This window comes from Triturus cristatus, chromosome 5_1 (assembly GCF_964204655.1).
Source record: "Triturus cristatus chromosome 5_1, aTriCri1.1, whole genome shotgun sequence".
NCBI lineage: Eukaryota > Metazoa > Chordata > Amphibia > Caudata > Salamandridae > Triturus > Triturus cristatus.
The window spans coordinates 449,605,871-449,630,233 of record NC_140587.1 but is presented as its reverse complement, the minus strand read 5'-3'; the positions used below and the strand labels follow the sequence as shown (position 1 = coordinate 449,630,233).

Here is a 24,363-nt window from a genome sequence, read left to right as displayed (position 1 = left end):
TCTCGCCTACTGCTGATCCTAACTATAAGAACTAAAGAATCTAACTTCCCCCCTTACCTCCCAAATCATCCCCTCAACCAGGTTGTGAATTCAAACCCAAACCCAATCGTAACAGTCTTACCAGTTTCTGTAGATAATGCAGAGCCAGCTTTAGATGTAGCTTCGTCGTCGTCACTCAGGTCAGCGTTAGTTGTAGCCATTTTCGAGCCCCCGATTCGCTTGGCCTACTTCAATGCTGACTTGGCGTCTGTGAAGTAGTGTGACTTTCCCCCGTATGCAATGCGCGGCTTAGCCGGGTATAAGAGAGCATATAAGATGCCTGCTTTTTGAAGAATCCGCTTTACCTGGAGGAATTCTCTATGTGCAGCCTGCACTCCGGGGGTGAAGTCGGGATAAAAGGAAAGCGTGTTCCCTTGGTGTTGTATAGTACCTCTTTCCCGCGCCAGACACAGCACCGCATCTCGATCGCTATAATTTAATATGCGTGCAATAATTCGGTCGGGGGTAGAACCAACTGAAAGTTTGGGTGCGAGTGAGCGGTGTGCTCTCGCCACAATGAACATCGTAGACAAGTCTATTCCAAGCAGGTCACAGAGGAGATTTTCAACGTATTTCTCCATTTTGGACATCGCTGTTGTCTCGAGTACTCACGTGATGCGCAGCTTGTTTCGCCGCAAACGGGCTTCCAAATCTTCGTTTTTGGCTCTTGTAACTGCTAGGATCTTCTCCATTTGCTCTTTAGTGTCCACTTGGAAATCATGTGCAACCGCTGCTTTATTTTCTATAGTGTCTAGCCTGACTTCATGGACGTCCACCTTTCCTTTGACTCGTTCCAACCCAGCCGATTGAGTGTCCAGCTTGTCGTCGATTGTCCTGAGGCTTGACGTCACTTCCAGTAGGATGGTGCGCAGATCTGGTTCAGACTGTCCTGCTCTTGCAGGGCTTTTGCGTCCATCTGCCTAGTCTGCCGTTTGGGGTCAAAGCTTAACTTGGATTGTTTAGTGTTGGTTTTCCCCCATTGTGCTGGCTGCGCAAACAGGTATGCTCAGACACCTCCGCCGTACTGTCCGGTGTATAGTGAGCCGGGCACCCCTAGCACGCCGCGTATATCCAGGCCTCGCCGATCTCCCCCTGCCTGCGGGGGAATCTGCTCCTGTGTGTTGTTTTAGGCGCTTTGCTAGGTTTTGGCTGTGCCCTGTGGCTTATTCCAGCCTCATTTGTTATAGAAAGCGGGAGGATATTCCGCCCGAGCCTCTATCCCAGCAGGGCGAAGTATTAGCATGGTAGCTCCGGTGCTACCAGGGATCGCAGTCAGGGAGGCCTCCATTTTTAATGAGTGCCATCTTGGGGACGCGGTCACAATCTGCGCACGTGAGGCACCCCGGTCTCCGTGTCCGAGTAACTGGTTAACTATTGTTGCAGGCAATTTCGCTGCGCTGTGTTTTCCCTGTCAGCTGTACCCTAAGGCTACTCATTCAAGCACAGAGCATCAGTATCTCTGTGTGTTCTTCCGGTCTCCGCCGCGCGAACCACAGAGCTGGGCCAGAAGCGATAGTGCGGTCGGCTCCCTTATTTTCAGTTGTCGGGCCCAGTAAGTTCTCTGCACCGTAGTCCTTGACGTCTACCCACATTCGCAGCCTCCGGATCGTGGCTCCGCTCGCCAGTTCTCCCCAGCCAGAGTTGCGTAACACGTTTTATCCCACTGCGCACTTCAGCCCAGCCGTCACAGGCCCAAAGCAATGGCCGCGCTCGTCCTTGGTCGTCTGTATTGCCTTCCGCTCAGTTTTCTTGGAGCCAAACTTCGCTCCAGCCTTCCGCTGCCTCACTCCTCACGTCGATTATGTCGGAAGTCGCCAATAAAGGCATATAAATGCAGGGTGATCTTGCTGGCCGGCACAGCCCTCTCAGTGAGCGGCCATCTTGCTGCTCGGCTCGGCCACGCCCCCCAGAAGTGCAGACTTAATCAAGAAAAGTGTAACTAGTGCTGATTTGAGTCTAGGAGTGGGTTTCCCAGCCTCCCCGTAAATTTCCTGAGCAAGCTTCATATGGCCCCATCGCCAACAGCCTGAGTATGATGATTAGCGTGACTATAAGGTTGCAACCTAGTGGCAGGAGCGGACTCTGCTGGGAGCTGAAATCACAGTTGGAGGATCTGTGACCGCTATTGTGGAGGGGCTCCTTGTTGTTTGAGTGGTGGGACCACCTGTGCCTTGCTTCTGCTTTGCTGGAGCCACTGCATTCCTCTGCCAACACTAAGAAAGGTAGATGGTACTGCCTTTGCTGTGCTGCTGTAATCCACAAGCAGGATTGCTTTCACTGTTCTTGTCTGCATGATTTACACTCAAAAATTTCGAGCAAACTGTACTTCCGATAAGCCAACCAAGTGAACTCGAACACTTACTGTGCCTCTACAGCGAAACTGAATTCTTCTTCTTTACGTATTGAAGGCCTTTTAGTAGTAGTCGGGCACAATTGAACTGTCACACAGGCTACAGAACCAGGAAGGCAGCTCACACATGCCATAGTGAGTTTGCATCTGTGCCATAATCTTGCCTTATCCTTGTCTGTGTAATTATAATCCCATAGCACTACTTATTATAATGTTGTGCCTGATTGGTCTTACTTTGTGTACTATTATATTTTGGTGTACAATAAAAGCAGTTCTCTTTTTCTGTAAAGAAAAGCCCGGGTAGAACAGCGTTTTATTCTCTTTGTTGCGTAACTATTTAAGTTCTGAGTTTTTACCTCCCACACTACCTCACTGAGAAGCTGTTGACTGCTCATCTTCGCTTCCTTTTGAGTCCAGTGCAGAAAGGTTGTACTTGGCACCATTGTACAGTGATGTAGTAGGTCAGGCCCTGGGGAATCCGTGGTAAAAAGTTCCAACCCCCATCGTTCAGACCAAGAAAATAATGCTTGTCCGTTGGCTCTGACTGGATTCTGACAAGCCCCTTCCCTTCCTGAGAGATCCTACTCCACATATTCCCCTCTCTTCCTTGTGAGAGCTTCTTGCAACCCATCTTCTGTGAGTTTCCCACAGCCCCTGTCTTCCACCACAACCATTTAATTTCTTCTCTGAGAGCCCATGGAGTTTCTCCCCGTGCTGTGAATCATTGCAACCACCCTCCCATAAGAGAATGCACTAGCCATCCTTTACCGGAACTCTCAGTAGCTTGTATTGCTGCAATTTCTATCCTAGCAGCAGCCTGTAGCTCTTATTCTATTGATATACACTCATCTAACTAACAGACAGTTTCCTCACTGAGTTACATCTTGGGATTAAAATAGCACTACCTACATGGTTTGATGCCTCATGTATTTTAGCCTTAGAATTTTAATTTAACATTTATTTATCGGTTTTATATAGTTCTCTTTTCGCCAGATTGGCATTAAGGTGCTTTACAGAGAACGGTAAGAAACAGATATTAAGTATAATAGTGCAACAGGTCATATGCCGCTTTACCAGGCGTTATGAAGAGAAAAAACACATAACAGCATAGTGATGGCAAGGCGGGTTTAGAGGATGAATTGGGGGACATGTGCAAGAGGGTATGGAAAGAAGGTGTGATATACTGATAAATACCATAAACATAAGAGAAGCTTGTATATCGTCTTGGATCAGCAAATCAATTTCGTTTAGAACATTTCCTGGGTCAAATAAGTGATTATGAACATTATTTGTAATATAGTGGGGAAAGCAATGCCAGAGGTATTTGGAGGTATCAAAGGGGTTGGACTTTCAAGGTAAATTTTACATAGTACTCTCGCAGGCGGTAAAGGACAGAAGAGATGCAGCAAAATTCACCATAAGGTGTGGCCTAGACATGATTGACTCTCTGGGCAGAGTGGTTTAGACAACAGTAGCCTTACGGCCCACACCTGGCTAAGAACATCAGGCTTCTCAGGCGCTGTCCAAGCTAATTTGATGGACATGTCCTTTTATGGATCTCATCTCTTTGGGGATAAGGCAGACTCTGCCTAGGAGAGTTTGAAGGACTCGTGCCATGGCCAGATCCTTGGGCCTCTCAGTAACACCCCGTGGCCAGTCTAGCTTTTGACGCCTTTCGTGGCAATGGAAGGAGTTTTTAGCCGCGCCAACTGTATCCCAGCCACCGTCGTGCGCAATTTCCCAAGTTGTGCGAGAACCTGGACACGGCTCATTCCGACCTCAGAATGGAAGCCAGAAGTCGTTTGCCACCCAGCTCTCGAAAAACAGCAGCCTCCAAGCCCTCTTGGTCTGCAAGACCATGCTACACCAGTTGGAGGGAGAATCTATCATCTCCTTCACGGGAGGTTCATAACATCGGACAAGTGAGTCTTGCAGATCATTCAGGAGGGCTATTCCCTGCCTTTCCTTTCTTTTACTCCTCTTATCCCTTCACTTCATGAACGGCTAGCGGAGGATCATCTCTGGAAGTTGCAGCTCTCCCGACCAAGAGAACTATAGAAAGGGTCCCAGTTTCAGAAGTAGGCAGTGGTTGCTATTCCCGCTACTTTCTGATTCCGAAGAAGAACAAAGGGTTACGGCCCATTTTAGATCTTTGTACCGTCAATCTCTTCCTCAAAAAGGAGAAGTTCAAGATGCTCACGTTGGTTTAGGTCTGGTCTTCCCTAGACCAAGGCGACTGGCTGGTAGCGATGGACCGGCAGGATGCGTATTTTTCACATCCCCATCCTGCAGGGGCACAGACGTTGCCTGCAGTTCAACATAGGCCATGTGCACTTTCAGTTTACCTTGCTACCTTTTGGCCTAACAAGCTCCCCTCAGGTGTCCACCAAGGTGATGGTGGTGGTTGCAGCTCATCTGCTCAGGTTGGGGATTTCATTCTTCCCCTACCTCGATGACTGGCTGTTGAAGATGTCCTTGCCCTAGACTGTCTTCTCCCACCTTCGGATTACGGCAGATCTTCTGCATTCGTTGGGGTTCTCTATAAATGAGCCAAAGTCACTCTTGACTCTTCCCAGATGCTCCCTGTAGGAGGCTAGCTTAGTATATGGTACTCTCTTATGTAAGTGTAGCACCCTGCACTAATCCAGACAACTCTTATGGTGATTTTAGTGGTCTTAGACAACCTTGGAAAGCTCTCTAAGTTGTAGCTGTGGAAAGAAGCCTTCAGGCTTAGTCCAGAAGGAGTGTAAAGCAGCTTTCTTTACCAGAACTTAATCTTGTTGGTATAGGTTAAGTGGAAAAGAACCACCAGTGTATTTATAAAAATAGGTATTTATTATAAGACACTAACTAACACATAACCATATCGCCTAGAGTGCACATAATACTTTGCAAATAAAACAGGTAAGCAGCATAAATACACAATGGTCTCCAGGGGTAAACCAAACCATATACTAAAATAGTGGAATACGAACCACGACTCAAGACCAGAGTGGACCCAGAAGGCGTAGAAGAGCAGGGGACCCAAAGAACCACCCAAGGTGAGTATCTAGGAACCCCACGGAGGCCGTGCGTGGAGTGGGAACTTGACATCGTACTCAGTTCAAGTCAATGGGTAAGTCACGGTTGCAATTTTAACCCCTTCAATGCCCATGACGAGCTGGACTCGTCATGGGCCGCGGTGGCGCTGTGCCCATGACGAGTCCAGCTCGTCATAGACCCCGCCCGCTAATGCAACGGCCGGCACTGGGCGGGGAAAGGGGCGGGCACTGAAGGGGTTAAAGAAGGACCCTTCCCAGTGGACCCTGAGGAAACCCTGTGGAAGGCAGAAGGTTGGAGAGTCACCCCACCCGTGGATACCCTAGGAAACAGGATACCTACAATAGTAAAGCCAGGTGCATTGGTGCGATGTGATGTCAGAAACCGCTGTCGAACCCAATGGAGGACTTCAGGAAGATGCTGCTGACGAAGAAGGTGAAAGTGTCCGGTAGAACCCAAAGGTGGATTCAAGATGAGAAGTACCTGCAAGCAGAGGGGACAGATTCTATGCCACTCAGGAGTGACCAGGAGGCATGGAAGAAGAATGCCCACCAATGTCGTGAGATGCAGGAGAGTTGACGTTGACCTTGGATTTGCAGCTGTGTGGCCAGGCAACGCCGAGGAAGACCAGGAGCCGTTCACTAGCTGTCCCACGTAGTTTGTCGAGAGCCAGGAGGTCAGTGTCCAGCTGAGGCAACTTAGCAATGACAACAGATGTAGAAATCGAAGAAGGTGCAGTGTCAGGACCAGCAAGGTCCAAGTGACTCACCACAACTAGGTAAGTCAGAGCAGGCTCAAGCAAGCAGGGGAGCCCCCTGGAATCAAAGCAGTCCCTTGAAGGTACCAGAAGATCTCTGGAGACAAGAGTCACCAGCCTTAGCAACGGCCAGCCGACGCGGTGCACAGGGGCTCCGTTCCAGTGGTGCTTACGAGGGATACTGGCCTCAGAATCGGTCTAAAGATAGTGCAGGCCTCAAGAAAGTTATAGAGTCGCCACCTGTGTTACTGAGCCTGTTGGAGTCCGAGGAGCCCAGGAATCAGAAAACCGGTCAGATACGTTGCGATGCTTGCATTGTGACTCAATCCAAGGGAGATTCCTTTGGGTGTCTTGGATGTCCACAGGTCTTGAGAGGAAGACTGGTACATATACTGCTTTCTCAGTCACCATTGTGGTGTCCATATCTTGGCACCATTTTCGCAGGGTTGGGGTCTGCCCGGATCCCCAGTTAAGAGCCATATTCCGTTTTGCCAATGTCAGACCGAGTGTTACCCAGTTCTGGTCCGACTGATTGAGGTCCGTTGGTTCCCATATATTAATAAGGCAGCTTTTCGGTTCCGGGAGGACTTCTATCCCCGTGACCTGCGACATAGTGGTCATAATTGCTTTCCAGTATGACTTGATGTTGGGACATCTCCAGATAGTGTGTATGAACGCCCCGGAAAGGCCGCAGTGTCTCAGGCAAAGCGGTGTGTCAGTGCTTCCCAATTTATGAAGTAGTGTACGTGTGTAATATGTTCTGTGTAAGACTTTTAATTGTAGTAGTCTCAGCCTTGAGGGGATTGCCAACTCCTTTGGAGACGCCAATGCTTCCTGCCAGTCTGCCTCGACCAGGGGCCCCAGCTCCGCCTCCCATCGTTTAAGGGTTATCGTGGGATCTTGTTGGTTGTTTACTACTTTTCGTACACTAGGGAAATGGCTTTCTTGTGTAAATGATCTGTGAGAAGCCTATCCTCTAGTGGCAAGGCTTCCGGCAGCTGGGTGCCTCGGGGCAAGGCATTCTGTAGTACGTGTTTCTCCTGTAGATATCTAAACCTCTGTCTGTGCTAATCCATATGTTCCCTGTAGTTGGTCAAATGGGAATTCCCCCTTTTTCCAAATATCCCCTACTTTTGAAATACCTATTAGGTCCCATTGCTGGAAACCTTTCGTATTGCTCAGTTTTCCTAGTCGTCGTGTGTCCCATATAGGTGTAGCCTGTGTAATTACCCCTTCCCATCCCAGTGCATGCTGTGCCTCACACCAAATTTGTACCGTGTGTGCCGTTGGGCCTGTAAGTGCGGGTCGTCATTTTTTATTGTATAATGTTCTCATGATACCTTCTTTTTCAAGTAAATGCCTGTCCATGCGAAACGCAGGTTCTTCCTGTGGTACATGAAGCCATTGGTTTATAACCATAAGCTGCATAGCCCAATAATATAGCTTAACATTAGGAAGGGCAGTTCCTCCGTCGTACCACCCCCTCATAAGCTTTTGTATGGCTATCCGACTCGTTTTGCCATCCCACAATAGTTTGGTCACTTCTGCATTAAGCGCTGCGAAATATGCGGGTGCTATCGGGAATGGCGTGTTTTGGAGGGCGTAGATAAACCGAGGGAGCACCATCATTTTAAAAAGGGCCGCCCTTCCGAGTAGTGTTAATGGCAATGAGCGCCAATGTTTGACATCACTTTAAAGTTTTATAAGCGGTTTTGTGAGATTTTCTACTATGAGCGCGTACGTGTATGTGTGATATAAATACCTAAGTATTTGAATCCTTAGGTCGCGATTTGAATGGTGCAGTGTCGTGGGAGTTTCGGCACGGGACCGTGTAACACGTAAAGAAGGGATTTTGCCCAGTTTATCGTGTAGCCTGAGGCGCGTCCGTATGCTGTGCAGATATCCAGCAGGCAATTTAAGGAGCGTGCGGGGGCAGTCAAATAGAGAAGGATATCATCCGCATGTAGCGAGATGCGGTCTTCCCACCCCATTGCCCACCGTAGGCCCCGTATGACCAGCTCTTGACGGATCCATGCCGCCAGGGGCTCCAGCCCCAGTGCAAAAAGTTACGGAGACAGAGGGCAGCCCTGCCTCGTTCCCCTCCCCAGTGGGAAGTCTGTTGAGGAACGGCCATTATAAATAGATTCTTAAAAAGGCTTGTGCATATGTTCCCACCTACGCCCTTTCTCATGCCACAGTGGGACCTTAATTTGGTCCTTGCTTTCCTTATGTGTGCTCCTTTCGAACCTTTGCATATTTGTCCCCTCTGGCTGCTTACCATCAAGACAGCCTTTCTGGTGGCGATAACATCTTCCCGGATAGTTCATGAGTTGCAGGCATTGTCTTGCAAGACTCCTTATATAATGACCTTTGCAGATAAGGTGGTTCTTTGCACACAGGCTTAATTTTTGCCAAAAATGTTGACCTAATTCCATCTGGGTCAATCAGTCACGCTGCCCACCTTTTTTGCTCCCTCGCATCCCTCTAAGGAAGCGGAGCATCTCCATCATCTTGGACCCAAAAAGAGCATTGTTGTTCTACCTTGACCGCACAAAAGTGTTCCCGGTGGCTGACCAACTCTTTGCGGGGTACATGGGAGATAAAAAACGGTTGTGCAGAAACAGACCATTTCTCGCGGGGGTGGTTCTCTGCATTAAGAGCTGCCACTCCCTGGCTAAGAACCAGTTCCCTGAGGGCTTATGAGCTCATTCCACCAGGGGAAGACTGCGACCACGGTTTTGGCTCGGGGTGTCCCAGTTCTGGACATCTGCCAGGCAGCAATGTGGGCATCATTGCACACTTTTGTCAAACACTACTTTCTGGACATTCTGGTCCGCAAGGACGGGCATTTTGTCCGTGGGGTCCTGTAGGATTTCCTAGTGTAGTCAATTTGTCCGCACCCCACTGCCAAGATATGGCTTTGGAATATATTCAAAGACAATGAATCTGCCACTTAGAAGTCTCTATCATATGAACAAGTTACTTGCTTTCGGTATTGCATTATGTGGTAGAGACAATATCTAGCTGCAGATTCCTTACATACCCTCCCATCCCTCGCTGCTCTGCTGACTCATTTGTTAATGCTAGGGTTGCTCCCTTTTCGGGGCCTTAGTTATGACCCGCAATCAAGTCAGTCACTTCATGGCTCTGTGCTTCTGGTCTTGAAACATGAATAGGTCTGACGTCTGCGCGCTTAGCTGGCACCTATATAGATGACCGCAATGTCATAACCAAAGCTAACGACGCAGATGACACATGGAGCCGAATGGAGCCACCTGATTGCGCTCACGAGGGGTACTGCTCACGCAAAAGTTTCCGAATCCGGATGATGCCTGGGGAATACAAAGGTAAAGAATCTGCAGCTAGGTATTGTCTCTACAAGATAATGCATTACCGAAGGTAAGTAACTTGTTCTTTCGGCCTAGTGAGCCCTACTCCATTCAACTGACTCACATTTTGACTTCAGGTCAAATAGGCCAGCCTCTTCTGCACAATTATCTTTATGGTATAAAATATTTCTGTGAAATAATTTTATGATTCCATTTAGGGGACAGTGGAGTAAAAAGTACCATGGCTCCTGTCAGCATATGGAGGACATACTTCATTGCCAATGAATGGAATGAAATTCAAACTGTGAGGAAAATAAATCCTCTCTTTCAAGTGCTTGCTGTTCTCTTCTTTTTGGAGGTATTATTTTATTATATTTTTATTCCACATTCCTTTTAAATCTATGCTGTTATATTCATATTGGCGTTCACTCTGCACAGTATAGCATTCATGCTTTGAAAGTTCGTTTAATTAGATTTATTGTTCAGAATTCAGAAAAATAGCATTTGTATGGTAAATGTTGGTTGCATATACTGTCTCTCTTTCTAGTTTTTCTAAATCTGACCTTCTTCATCCAGACAAGGTAGCTTAAGCCACAGTGCTTCTGCTTTAAGAAATGTTTATTGTGCCAACAACCAGATGCAGTAGGTAGCCCCCCCCCCCATAACTTCTGTCTCTTACCTGAATCATCTAGTGAATGCCTGCACTCTTCTGGTTACCACGGGGTCTGCCAGTTCACTAATAATTCGAAAGAAGCCTGAAAGCACACAGAAGTTGAATGTAATTCAATGCACCATTGGTGTAGAACCAAAGACCTGTACAATGACTCTGAAAGTTGCAGCCACTCAGTTGGGGTAAAGAACTAGGGAGTGCCTACAGTAAGTAGATCCTGTCAGACCTTTATAGATTTTTTTCAGTACTCCATGCATATAATGCTTATAATGCATATTAATTCTAACCTGAAATATAGTATTCTTCTTTTCTTAATGTAAGGATTACTAAAAGGGGTTTCTGAACAGTAGATCGTTTTGGGTGAACAGCCTGTGTCCAGGCAGTCTATAGTCCACTTTTCCTAAACAACTAAGTTCACCCCAAAACACAAATATTCTTGGCTTTCAATGCTTCCTTTGGAGAGAGTAAATTAAATCTCACACCACTGTTTTAGAAACAGTGCCTGTCCCTTATGCGTTTGTTTGATGGGTCGGGGGCATTCCAAGGTCTGTCTAGAGGCTCCACAGTGGCACACCTCCACCATCCAAGATCTCTCATCTTTGCCTTCTGGGGTAGCAGCAAAATAGAAGGTGGACAATATTCCAACCCTGCAGAAGACTCTTCGGAAGTGATGAGAGCAATGCTGACTCCAGGCAGTTTTGTGCTAGCAGTAACTCTTCCTCCAGGCAAAACACTACGTAATTGGTATTCTGTCTCCACGGCAGAAATTCTACACAATCATTAAAACCTCTGAGTGGCAGCAAGAGACCTCAAGCAAGGATTGCTACAAAGGGTACTAGAAACCAACATAGCACCATTATTACCACAAGCCCATTCTCTTAGCGGCAATACAAACTTCAGATCGAATAACAGTAGCGCTAAAGATTCTCATAAAGATTGCTTATACTGCCTTTATCCAGATCACAAACCTAAAGAGTTGTAAGCACTGCCAGACTTTTTCCTCAAAAACCCTCAAAGATCGTGAGGGAAGACTTCTCATTTGGCTCCAAAAGAGAAAATCTGTGCGGGATTCTGACTCTGAGAGTGAGGAGAGGCCTCATACCTCCTCTAAGCAAAGGAAAGAAGAGGATCCTTCTTCTGTCCAGAGAGATCCAAAAAAGTCAGGATCTCCAAGCAAGGAGTCTTCTGTGGAAAAAAAGGGTGAAAAAGGAGCATCCAGACTCGTCTCAAATCCCAAAAAGATCTGGTTCTGCTCCTCCTTCTGCGCCACATAATCCCTCACAGACCAGGCATTCTCTGTCTACGACTGGCGGAACGAGGACTCAGTTGACGGTTTCTTCAGCGACATTGGTGACGTCGATGGTCAAGCCGATGGCGGCTATCGCGTCGACGAAGACTGAAGTTGTGATGTCATTGACGGCTTCTGTAAGGAGTTCGACGTCGTCGAGAGCTTTGCCGTCAATGGTTCAGTTGGGTGCTGCGTCGTCGACGAGCGTCTAGGCTCCATCAATGGATACTTCCACGCCGTCGGCGCAGCCTCTGGTGACGATCCCATTGACGATCCTCTCGATGAAAAAAATGGACATGCCATCCTTCAAAACAATTCATTCATTGTTACAGGACTTTTCCAAAATGTCTCCTCTACCTCCTTTTCGCCTCCTGGATTATCGGGAATCGGAGGATGAAGGTCCTTATGGCCCCACTTACAGCCCCTCTCAACTGAGGGTAAAGTGCCAAGAATCATAGGAAGAAGACCAACCAGATGACCCTTCCGCATACTTGGAATGTGAATATTCCTTTTCGGACAGACGCTCAGGTATGCAGCGCTTGGACACCTTTCAAGAACATTACCCCTGTTATGAGCAGGAAGAGGAGGACCGTCCTCAGGAACCCTCCATTAACGTTCCGACGTCACTAGTCACGGACTTATGTATGATGCTCAGTGAGTAAAGAATTTGGGTGTCTGGTTTGAAGAGAACCTTGCTTGCCTTTCACACGCAGGTTAAGTAGCCTTCCGGCACGTTTTTTGGCCTTCTTAAAACCCTTAGGAAATTTCTCCCCCTTCTGCCTAGGGCCGCGAAGGAGATAGTTATCCGTGCCCTCGTTCTATCCCGGCTCGACTACGCCAATGCGCTCTTTGTGGGCATTCCTGGCTACCTGCTCAGAAAGCTGCAGGTGGTCCAAAAAGAGGCAGCCAGGCTTCTTCTTGACTTGCCTTTCAGAAGTAGTGTGAGCCACCACCTAAGCTCATTGCACTTGCTGCCTGTGAGCTAGGGTAAAATTTAAATCACTTATCATTTCCCATCATGCACTCTACGGCCTAGTACCAATTACCTGCAAAAACGGTTTTCCTTCTATGTCCCTGTGAGACAATTACGCTCCTCGTCTCAGCCTCTGGCTCTGGTTCCTCGCTTCAAATACCAGCGGTTAGGTGGCAGCTCTCTCGCCCTTAAAGCGGCCGTGGCCTGGAACGCCCTTCCCTTTGCTCTTCGAAACACGAACAATCCACTGACTTTTAGAAAGCTCCTGAAAACTCATCTCTTTGTCTAGGTTTCTTTTCTTTTTTCTTTCCACCCCTCGTTGGCTCCGCGCCGGGACACTCCTGAGTATCTGTGCACGTTATGAAAATAGAATAACATAACAATAACATAACATAACAGTACTATAAACGTTTCCCTGAGGCTAATGTAGCTCCGAAATCAGTTTCTCAACAAGAGGAACCTATCATTATTCCATATCAAGAAACTTCACCTGCTCTTCCAAAACAAAAGTCCTTATCTCCCCTGCAGATTCCTGCTTGAGCATCAGACAGTGGTACCAACAATTGGAAGAAGGGGAGATACAAGTGGATTCTGATGTCTATGATGAATGGATGGATTATGTGGCACACACACTGCCTTCTCCTACGCTAACAGTGGCCGATTCTCCCCCAGCAGATATCGGCGGGTTCCATGACCTTCTCGAGAAGGTGTCAAAACGCTTTGACCTCCCCATGCCGGTCAAGCAAGCGGAATGCTTCTTGTACGATTTCAAGGCTGCCACGCAGCGGTTTGTTAGGGCAATCCGTATTGTCGATTTCTTGTGGCAAGAAGGCATTAGGTTAATGAAAAATCCAGCTTCTGTGCCAGCCGTCATTAAAAAATTACACAGAAAGTACCGGGCGCTGGAGTACTCTCCTGCACATCTCATTGGCCATCCAAAGCATGATTCTGTAATAATGCAGGCTGCTCAAAGACGATCTAAGAGCCCTGCTTTACCATGCACCACCCCACCAGACAAGGAAGGGCGTAGGTTAAACAATGTCGGGAAGAGATTTTCAGTGCTGGCGGCTACAGCCATCAGATCCTCCAATGCCATGGCCATAGGCATAGGCAGATGTGGTCGGACATTGCTCCTTTTCTGGAATTTCTGCCTGAAGACAAAAAGAAGGAAGCAAAAGAGATACTTTCAGAGGGAGAGAGAGCCTCATCGGAAGCCATCGATGTGGCAATGGGCATTTCTTCTACTGCCTTTAGGCAGATGGCAGGGGCTGCAGTGTTGAGCAGACAAGGTTGGCTGAAAGTGACAACGTTTTGTCCAGAAGTCCAAGCTAAGGTGCTTGACATGCCATTCGATGTGGAGAACCTGTTTGGCAAACATGTTGATGAGGCACTTCAGGCTATCAAATCTGACACAGATACGGCAAAATCTTTAGCCAATCTGCAACAGAAGAGGTTCTCCTCTTTTCGAGGAAGTGGCCAATTTACATCTCGGCCCCAGCTCCAGCAGCGTTTTCAGCTCTACTGCCAACATGGTTTCCAACCTCAATATTCTGCTCAGTCCTTTCGGCAGACACCTGCACCGACTTACACGAGGGCTCCAACACAAAGACGCCCCACATCTGGAGGAAAATCCCATGATGCAGGCAGAAGGCAATGAGATTTATCAGGCACCCGTCACCTCCGTTCCACTACATTTTGCTCAAAACTGCTCCAAATTCTTCGTTCAAAGGAACTCCATTTTGTCTGACAGATGGGTGTTAGACGTTTTCAACCATGGTCACAACCTGGAATTTCTTCAACAACCTTCGGATTTCCCCCCCAAGAAAGACTGCTCACCGCCATTTGGCACTTCTCAAAAGGGAGCTAAAGATCCTCCTCGACAAACAGGAAATCGAGGTAGTGCTACGCAGTCAGCGCAACCTGGGCTTCTACTCACACTTTTTTCAGATAAAGAAAAATACTAGAAAATGGAGACAGGTTATGGACCTCAGGTTGTTGAACAAGTTCATCAAAAGTCAGCCGTTCAGGATGTTTTCGCTCCAGGAGATTCTCCTTCTCTTGGATTCAGGAGATTATATGACCTCCCTGCATCTTCTGGATGTGTACTTCCATATTCCAATTCATCCAAAGCACTGTCGTTTCCTCAGGTTCCAGGGTGTCACTACCTGTTCAGGGTGCTACCTTTCGGGCTAAAGTTTGTGCCCAGGGTTTTCACCAAATGTTTGGCGCCAGTAGCAGCCTATCTCCGCCGTTCTGGTCACCAAGTGTTTCCCTACCTGGATGACTGGTTGGTCAAGGCCCCAACATTTCAAGATGCAAAGGAGTCCATGAACGCTTGTCTTCACCTTTTTCAATCTCTGTGGCTCAATCTCAACAGAGAAAAGTCTTCACTCCTTCCTTCAAAATCTCTGTTGTTTCTGAGAGTGATGTTAGATACCAACCGCTCAATGGCTTTTCCCACAGAGGAAATCATTTCTCATCTTTTAAGTATGGTTCAGTCCCTTTCCTCAAGAAGGTTCATTTCTATGAGGATTTACAAATCAATGTAGGGGATGATGTCATCTTGCATCCATTTGATTCCTCACTGTCAATTGCGAATGAGACCTCTTCAGGAGTAGCTCGACTCACAATGGATCAAGCTTGAGTGTTCTACGACGACACAGTGCCAATCATGCCTCAGATGATCAGGGCAATGTATTAGTGGATATTGAGAAGCAATCTCTCACAATGCTATCCTTCCTTCCACCGAAGCCTTTGATGATAATGACAACGGACGGTTCCATGGAGGGATGGTGAGCTCACCTCCAGGAACTTCAGGTCCAGGGGAGGTGGTTGGACCAAACCACATCAACACGTTGGAGCTGAAGGCAGTTTTTCTAGGGCTCTATTCCTTCCTACCAAGTATAAAGGGTTCGTCGATTCTCATCTGCACAGACAACACAACCACCATGTTCTATCTGCAGAAACAAGGAGGGACGAGATCTCTGGCTCTTTCAAGTCTGGCGCAGCGAATTTGGAGTTGGCTGATTCACCACAATATTTCCTTACAAGTCCAGCACATTCCAGAGGTACTAAACGAGTGGGCCGATTTGCTCAGCAGAGATACCAAGCAGTGTCACAAGAGGGAGATGGATGCCGTTCAGCTAGGTATTTGTTTTTCCTGTGATGGGAATCGCCAACCTTGGATCTGTTTGCTACATTACTCAACAAACAAGCATTTGCAATGCAATAGGTCTCGCATTTGCGGGAGTTTGAGCTATTGGCATTGTAAATTACAATGCCTTTTATTTATGATTTGAAAACCCGCAAGCGATGCGTAAACACGCACTTTGTATTTATAGTCGTTGCTTACGAGAAGCAAAGCTGGCAGTAACTGCACCACTTTTACTGCCAGCCACACTTCTCATAAGCAAAGACCAGAAGTACAAAGTGCGTGTTTACGCACCGCTTGCTGGTTTTTAAACACACAAATAAAAGACATTGTCGTTTACAGTGCCAATAGCTCAAACTCTCGCTAATACTAGATCTATTGCATTGCAAATGCTGGTTAGTATATTATTACTGCTTTATACTTTATATTTTATAGTTAGCTATCTTTTACAACTAGCACTACACTTCCGGTGTGAAGTACTCTGTTGTCTATTGGATCCTGTCTGTGGTATATGAGCCCGTTAATAAATAAATAAATAATATTCACCCGTTTTTCACTACATTAGGGCTGCAGCAGCTGCCTTATGGCTCTCTTACAAGAAAGAGGGTGCCAGATCGCATCAATAGCCATAATCACAGCATTTCTGGTTGTGAAAGGGCGCTCCAAAATAACAATCAATTATATGAAGATCAGTAAATATTATTCATGACTATCATTCATTTGTAACTTTCAAACTCCTTGCACTGGCCCTGCTGAAATCTGACAGAGCATCGAAACATTATGTAACTGGCATTGAAGAAAGGGGTCACAGGGCTTGACATGAGGTAGATAAAAACAAGTCGACACTTCATCCCAGACTATGCAATTACTGACAAGGCAGACAACAAAACTCAGTGTGCCTGCAAACACCAAACAAACTCAACAGCCTTAACTCATTCGGTTATTTCGAGCCAGCCTCGTCTCCACCGAGTTCCCCCTCCCCCCACGAGTTATGCAGCAGCCATGTGATAATAGACCCAGATGCTGCAACACGGTTCCTATTTAAACACGAGCTTTAATTAATTTCAGCCCAAAAAATCACTTTAATTGTGATAATTACTACGGCCATAATAACTTCTTTGTTTACCTGTTTACTTACACGGAAGGTCAGGGGCCGGGGTGTAGATGTATTTTGAAGTTGATCTAACAGATTCCATCTTTGACGTGCTTCCAAAGCTCTTTGCTTCTACCAACGCCTAATAGAGAAATCCCTCTGGAGTTAACACACTTTATCAACCAGAACACCGACGAGCAGATAAACACTGGAATTCATTCCAAGATAAGACAAGAAGTGTCCCATAAGTGTCGATCCTTTGTCACCACTCACACAGAAGGACGATCCTTAATGTTTGGAAAGTATTCCCTCACAGTGAACAGTTTAAAGAAAATAAGCGGTTCTCAGTGAGTGATTGCAAAGGAGGGGAGGGAAAACAGAGAGTGGGGTGGAGGAGCTGAGAAAAAACACAATGAACACAATACCAGCGCGGTGCTCGTGAAACAGACGCCCCGCTGATTATGTATGTCAGTAAGCTCCTTCCATCAACGAGAAACGGTGATAACTGCTTCTCGGCTGTAAGTTAATTCTCAAAAACACGAGGAGCGCAGTGAAAGTCATGACTTTCAGAGGTGGGTGTGCATACAGCTCATTCATGCAGCGTCGAGATTGGCTTTAAAGGAAACAAGCGACACAGCAGAATTTAATGAGGCGTGAATGAGGGCTGCGACAGCCGGACAATGGAGCTCTTCACTGAAGGGGAAGGGAATGTTTAAAAATATCTATCTATCTACATATCTTTGTATAGAAGATGGCGAGATCCCGGAAAGCAGTTTACACTCAATTTTAGTAAACTATTCACCTTCCTACCTCCACAGTACTCCGCTGCGTGTTCCAGGGACCGCAAAGCGCAGTTCGCCCTGAAGTACACGAAAACGCTCTCGCCATCGAAGGAAACAATGCAATGACTCTGGGTAGGTTCAAAACAGTTTACTCTGTGAACAGGTGCTGCGCGGGAGTCTACCAGCCAGGCTCGCCGTCTGTGCACTCTGAAAGCACCCCAAGCCCTGCACCTTCACCGATGGGGATGGACTAAGCCACCAAATCTGGTTAAATTTGGACTCAACATACATCCGAGAGCCCCCAGGACAGGGGCACTCACTCACAGTGTCCATCCCGCCTGCCTCTCTCGGCCGTTTCTGGCTCAAGCACACGGAAAGACTGAAGCTGAAAACAAATCAAACAATTTATAAAGGGAGCGATTCGGAGCTGGAAGCGCTCACACACCCAGGAAAGAGCAGAGGCGGGCCGGCACACTGCTTGCAGGAGGAGTGAGACACTCCCACGGAGGCCGGACCGGTGGAGCGAAAAACCCCCCAGACTCCACGAGTGGATGGAATGCTGAGAAAGGCTCCATGAGGAGGCACCAGGCAACAACAAAGTAGTCCCTACATTGAAAGATACTGCCTTGCAGGGTAAGGTAACTGTAGTTGGTCGATGCTGCTTCCTCCGAAATCGGAAGAAAACGGAAGTGACGCATCGGCCCATCAGCCAATAATAAGCGAGTTTAAAAGAGCAATGCCACATTTAAACCAATGGCAAGGGACAAAACAAAAAAAACCGCAATGGGTGGAGTTTCACCCTTAATACTAATTACTTGATGCCTCGTAGAGGCAGCGCATGCGCGCTACCCATGCGAGACCTAAAAAACGAATTCTACTCCAGCAGATTTCCTCAGTCAAGTTCTCTTGGGAACACCTACCATTTTTCCTGGGAAGGGGTATTTGCTTATGCGTTTCCTCCGTTTCAACTAATACAAAAAGTTCTACAGAAGATAAAACGAGAGCCTTGCCGCATCATTCTCATTGCCCTGGCGTGGGCGAGGCAATACTGGTTCACAGCTGTTTCGCCTATCAGAGGCTTCTCCAATATGTTTTCATCCTTCGGAACTTTCCATGGACCAAGGCCAATTGGTTCATCCACAGATTCACTCTCTTCACTTGTCAGCTTGGCTCCTCACCACTCGGAGTTTGGTGACATAAACTATCTCTGAGGAGTGCTGTTCTATACTCATCAATGCCTGTGCTCCCTCTACTGTCAAGTGTTACTCAGCCAAATGGAAAAGATTCTGCTCCTGGTGTGCAAAACACTCTTGCCATCCACTCTCCTCTCCGGAGGATGTTTTGCCATATCTCTTGTCTCTGGCCAAGGCTGCCCTTTCTCATTCTTCGATTAAAGTTCATTTGGCTGCAATTTCGAGGTACAGGAGATGTTCAAATCAGTCGTCCCTATCGTCCTGCAGACGAGTGAAGGAATTCATGAAAGGTCTTTTTAGAGCCTACTCGTCAGTTCGACCTCCTCCAGTGCTACGGCAGTTGAACATTGTGTTGTCTCATCTCATGAAATCACCATTTGAACCAATTCACAAGTGTGATTTGAAATACCTCTCTTGGAAGGTGGCTTTTCTCTTAGCCATCACATCTGCTAGATGTATTTGTGAAATTCAAGCTTTCACAGCCATGACACCTTGCCTTTAATTCCAGCAGGACATGGTGGTGCTCCGAACTAATCCTTTGCTCATCCCCAAGGTACCTACCATGTTCCACCTGAATGAACCTGTAGTCCTGCCTCCATTTTTTAATGCTCCTTCAACACCAGCGGAAAGACCTCTCCATTCCTTGGACATTAACGATGTTTGAAATTTTACCTTCAAAGGACAAGACCTTTTCATAAATCTACCCAACTCCTCATCACCTGCTCTGCCCCCAGGAAGGGTCAGGCTTTGATAAGAGCTTCAATTGCATGTTGGGTTGGGTTACTTTACTGCTATGAAAGAGCAAAACGCGCGCTTACATCTAAAGTGACTGTCCATTCCACTAGGAAGATGGAAACGCCCTCGCCCCTTTTTGCTGGAGTGTCTCTACCCGACATCTGCAGGGCGGCAAAATGGACGAATGTTCACACTTTCACAAGGCACTACTGCCAGGATACCGACGGAGACGGATATTCTCTTCCAAGGTATCCTCATCAATAGTCATAAGCACATGAATATTCACGCCCATGCGCGGGGACTCCGAAACATATAAAACATATATGTGAAAAAAATATATGTAGCTCTAAATACATATTACCTACTGGCGGTCGCCAGTAGGTAGTTATAGTTAGGACCTATTATCCATAGGAAAATCGTAACATTCGATTCCTAATAACTTTAACGCCGGTTGACAAATCTTCGCGAAATTTTCAAAACGAATGGCCCGTTCCGGTCAGCTCCTATCCTGAAAGTTTGGGGGTCCCAAAATTCGTTTTCCCCATGTTATTTCCAATAGGAAATTTTAGACACGGCTACAGCCCGAACTGCTGAACGGAATTACACCGAATTTTGCAAAAAGGTAGCCCTTGGTTCAGAAAGCGCCCTTTTTTTAAATGGTGTAAATCCGTTCAGTAGATCCTGAGAAATTAAAAAAATAGTGGTCATAAAATCATTTTCCCATAATTAATTCCCCAACTTAAAATGCGCCACAGGGTGTGTTTGCACACATGTCACCTCAGGCCCTGCTCCCTTCATTCACCACTGTGCAAACTCACCCCCTGGCGAGTTGTAAGTTGGGGAATTAATTCCCCTTCAATACAGAGGGTCCCTGGGGGCCAACTAGCCCACCAGGTACCTCCAGTATGCGCCAGGGAGCTGCGTTACAGAGATGTGTTCAGAGGCCACTCCCCTTTTTACACCTCTCTGCAACACAGCTCTGTGACGCTTACTGGAGGGACCTTGAGGACTAGTTGGACCCTAGGGACCCTCAGGATTCAAGGGGACTTATTTCCCCAACTTAAAACGGTCACAGGGCGTGCTTACACAGTGGTGAAGGGAGGGGACGGGGCCTGAGGTGACGTGTGCAAACACGCCCTGTGGTGCGTTTTAAGTTGGGGAAATAATTCCCCTGCAATCCTGAGGGCCCCTGGGGGCCAACTAGCCCACCAGGTGCTTCCAGTAAGCGCCACTGCGCTGCATTGCAGAGAGGTGGTCCAGGACGTGCCCCTTTTTACACCTCTCTGCAACGGTGCTTACTGGAGGTACCTAGTGGGCCAGTTTGACCCTAGGGTCTCTCAGGATTCAAGGGGACTTAATCTCCCAACTTAAAATGGCCACAGGGCGTGTTTGCACACTGCAGCTCAGCCCCCCCCCCCCCTTCACCAGTGTGCAAACGCGCCCTGTGGTGCGTTTTAAGAGGTAGTTTTAATCCCCCTGCCCTATTATGTACTAGGGTCTTACAGAGGAGGCCATGGTAATCACAGGGGTACCCCAACGCATAGTGTTTCCTAGTGTATGTAGGTGTTTTAACTGTATTCTAAGTGTCTTTTAGCATAGCACTGGCTCTAGGACTGGTTAGTCAGTCAGTTACCACCAGTACCCAGCTGAAAAATTTGAGGGTACAGGATGATTTAGCAACAAGGCCTCTTTCTGCTCCTCTGTTTATTCTTTCTGCATGTCTTCCTTCTTCCTGCACTTTTCTTCGTCTTTGGGGACTTCTGTTGCTTCTTTCTGCATTTCTTTATCTTCTTTCTGTGTGTTTTTTCTTCTTTCTTCGCATGTCCTACCTCTGGAGGCATAGTTAGAAACTAGCATTTAAAAAACCTTTGAAATTAACTGAAAAAACCATAGGTTTCAGGCATGTTCTAGTTACAAATTAGCATTTAAAAAAACCTTTGAAATTCACTGAAAAAACCATAGTTTTCAGGCACGTTATAGTTAGAAATTAGCACTTAAAAAACCTTAGAAATTCACTGAAAAATCCATAGGTTTCAGGGGCGTTCTAGTTAGCTGGACTTTTCACTCTTAAAAAACCATTGAAATTCCCCCATTATAGTTAGTTCAGTTAACTATAACTCGCGCGCCCGCAATGCACTGCTGATGACGTCACATATTACATCACTCATGACATGGTCAGGGACATCACTCATGACATCACTGATGACATCTCAAATGACATCACTGATGACCTCATCCTTGTGATAGAGTGGCAGACCTCCTCTCACCCTATTATAACCTTTGATACACACACTCAAAAATAGAAACTAACATTTTTAAAACAATGGACATACCAATACCACTTCCAACACACCTATTCAGTAATTCCAAGATCTACATACACATCCACTCATTCACCAACAGTCCTATATAGTCACTCATACATGTACTCACTCATCTTATGTACTCATGTACCTATACATCCTGTTAAACACTGACACTCATCCATAGTTACTCACACACATAGTCACACATGCAAACAAAGTATCAAACATCCATTAAATTGCATATACAGGTATACACACACCACCACACTTACTGCTACAGAAACTTACACATACTTACTCTCTTAAGCAATCACTTATAGAAACATATACTAATTTATACAGGAAAACTTCCAATCTCTCACTCTCACATATACTCACTTATATTCACCAATACTCACATATACTAGTTTAAAACATATGTAGTTACTCATAAAGACACTATTGAGACAATCATTCACTCACTAACACACCCATACACACACTAATCCACCCATACAGTCCTGCACACATGCTGTCTTCAACACATACAAACAGTGAGTCACTCATTCATGCATCTATGCACTACGTAATACCCCCCACGAACCATACAGACACTCACTCATACTGATACTCAAAAAACCAACTACTAACCTATATAGACACTCATGTAGCTATTTACCAACCCATGCAGCCACTTATACACAAAGTGAGAGACTGATACAGATATTTATATATTTAAACATTACTCACTAACCCATGTATTCACTAAGATATAGTTATACAATAAATTTTTCACAAAAAAAATCATCCATTTAGATACTTATATATACCCATTTATTCTTTCATCGACCTTGAGACATACATATATAAAACATATTTAATTTTCAGAAAAACACACATTCACTGGATGATGTCATCAGTGATGTCATTTGAGATGTCATCAGTAATGCCATGAGTGATGTCACTGACCATGTCATGAGTGATGTAATATGTGACTTCATCAGCAGTGCATTGCGGGCGCGCGAGTTATAGTTAGCTGAACTAACTATTTCGGGGGAATTTCAATTGTTTTGTACGAGTGAAATGTCCAACTAACTATAACGCCCCTGAAACCTATGGTTTTTTCAGAGACTATATATATCACAATGCAGCCTTCCATACACCAACGGCTGAGCAATGTCGTAAGAATTTCCTTTGCACATATATACAGTTCAAACAAAGCAGGGAGAAAGAAAACACACTTGAAAACTGCTTTAATGCACAATAGAATTCATAATCCTGCAAAAAGGGATGCAAAATATTGCCAGCCCAAAGGGTGCATTGTAGAAACATTAATGTAGAAAGCTGAAAAGCTATCCCACAGAAACACATAGAACCGAACTGGCACCGTGCCTTTAAGGCAGCCATGACCCCTAGCTTCCCATCATGCCTCGGGGTGACAGGTAGGTCAGTTGTTCTTTCTGACTCCTTCAGCTCTCTGTTTTTTCTGATTTCTGTCAAATTATTTCCTATTTTTTGTCAAAAGCTTTTTACTTCGACCTCTTTTTACTGTTGAAGTAGGTTCCTACTAATTTTGAGAGAGTTGAGCATAATTTTTCACTCAAAAATGCCCTCTCTTTTTGACTCTTGCCCTCCCTGTGGCAAAAAGTCTAAAACAGACTCCCATCCTGTCTGTATCCTTTGCCTTCCTAATGATCATACTCCCTAAACTTGCCAGCATTGTCAGTCCTTGTCCAAGCGAAGTCTGAAGGACAGAGAGAGGATTCGCCTCTATGGGCTGGCTGAGCACGGCAAAACACCTTCAAGAGGCAGGTCTCCGGTGAAGAAGAGGAAAGTGAGAGCCAGATCTTTATCCAGAAGTAAGGTTCTAATCTGCTCTCCATCGGTGTCAGGCTCGGCGCCAAAAATACCTCCACTGGCAGCAAAAACTTTGACAAAAAGACCATCGACGGCGGTCGAGAGAACACCGGTCGTCGAAGAAGAGTACAGGTACGCCGGATCCTCCGCCGTCATCAACACGGCGACGATCGGCGTCTAGGAGTCGTTCTTCGTTGGTGCGGGCTCGCACAACGCCGAAAGATAAGTCTTCGTCACCACCATCAGTATGGCATTCGACGTCGAGACATGCTCCGCCGTCGCCAGTGGAACGGCGTCGAAGCAGGCGTCTCCATTGCCGTCAACCAGGTGGCGGTCAACGTCGAGACTTGCCTTGTCGTTGTCAGGGGCATGGCATTCAACATCCAAGTGGATACCTCCGTTGTCGTCAACCAGACGACGTTCAACGTCGAGGTCTAGATCTACATCGACGGCGAAGAAGGATTAGTCGTCGAGATCCAATGTGAAGTATTCAAGGCAATGTTCGACGTCGGTCTGCATCGATGTCAAGAAGGGCCCCGATCTCAGCTCCGCTGGTTTCCACTAGACACTCAGCGCTGAGAGAGAGATCTGAGAGGTCGAAGGACACGACGTCGAGAAGGGTTTCTCCGTCTATTCAAACTTCGTTGGGGTCTCTCAGACGTTCAGCGTCGAGGGTGTGGTCGGTGAGGTCCAGGTGTTCGACGTCAGAACATTCGATGTCGAAACACAAAGAAAGGGCGATGACGATGAGAAGATCCCTCCCGAAAAGTTCACCGGTACTGGTGACACATAGTCGGTCAACGTCGAGACACTCTCCATCGA

General features: G+C 46.6%; 1 protein-coding gene across 1 annotated transcript in view; it reads left to right on the top strand.

The window, feature by feature from the left end:
• Positions 1-24,363, top strand: part of TMEM67 (transmembrane protein 67) — a 1,162,308-nt gene that overhangs the window by 820,203 nt on the left and 317,742 nt on the right. The window contains exon 20 of the mRNA XM_085605278.1: positions 9,733-9,872. Coding sequence (XP_085461404.1) covers positions 9,733-9,872 — 140 coding nt within the window. The remainder of the gene's footprint in view (positions 1-9,732; positions 9,873-24,363) is intronic.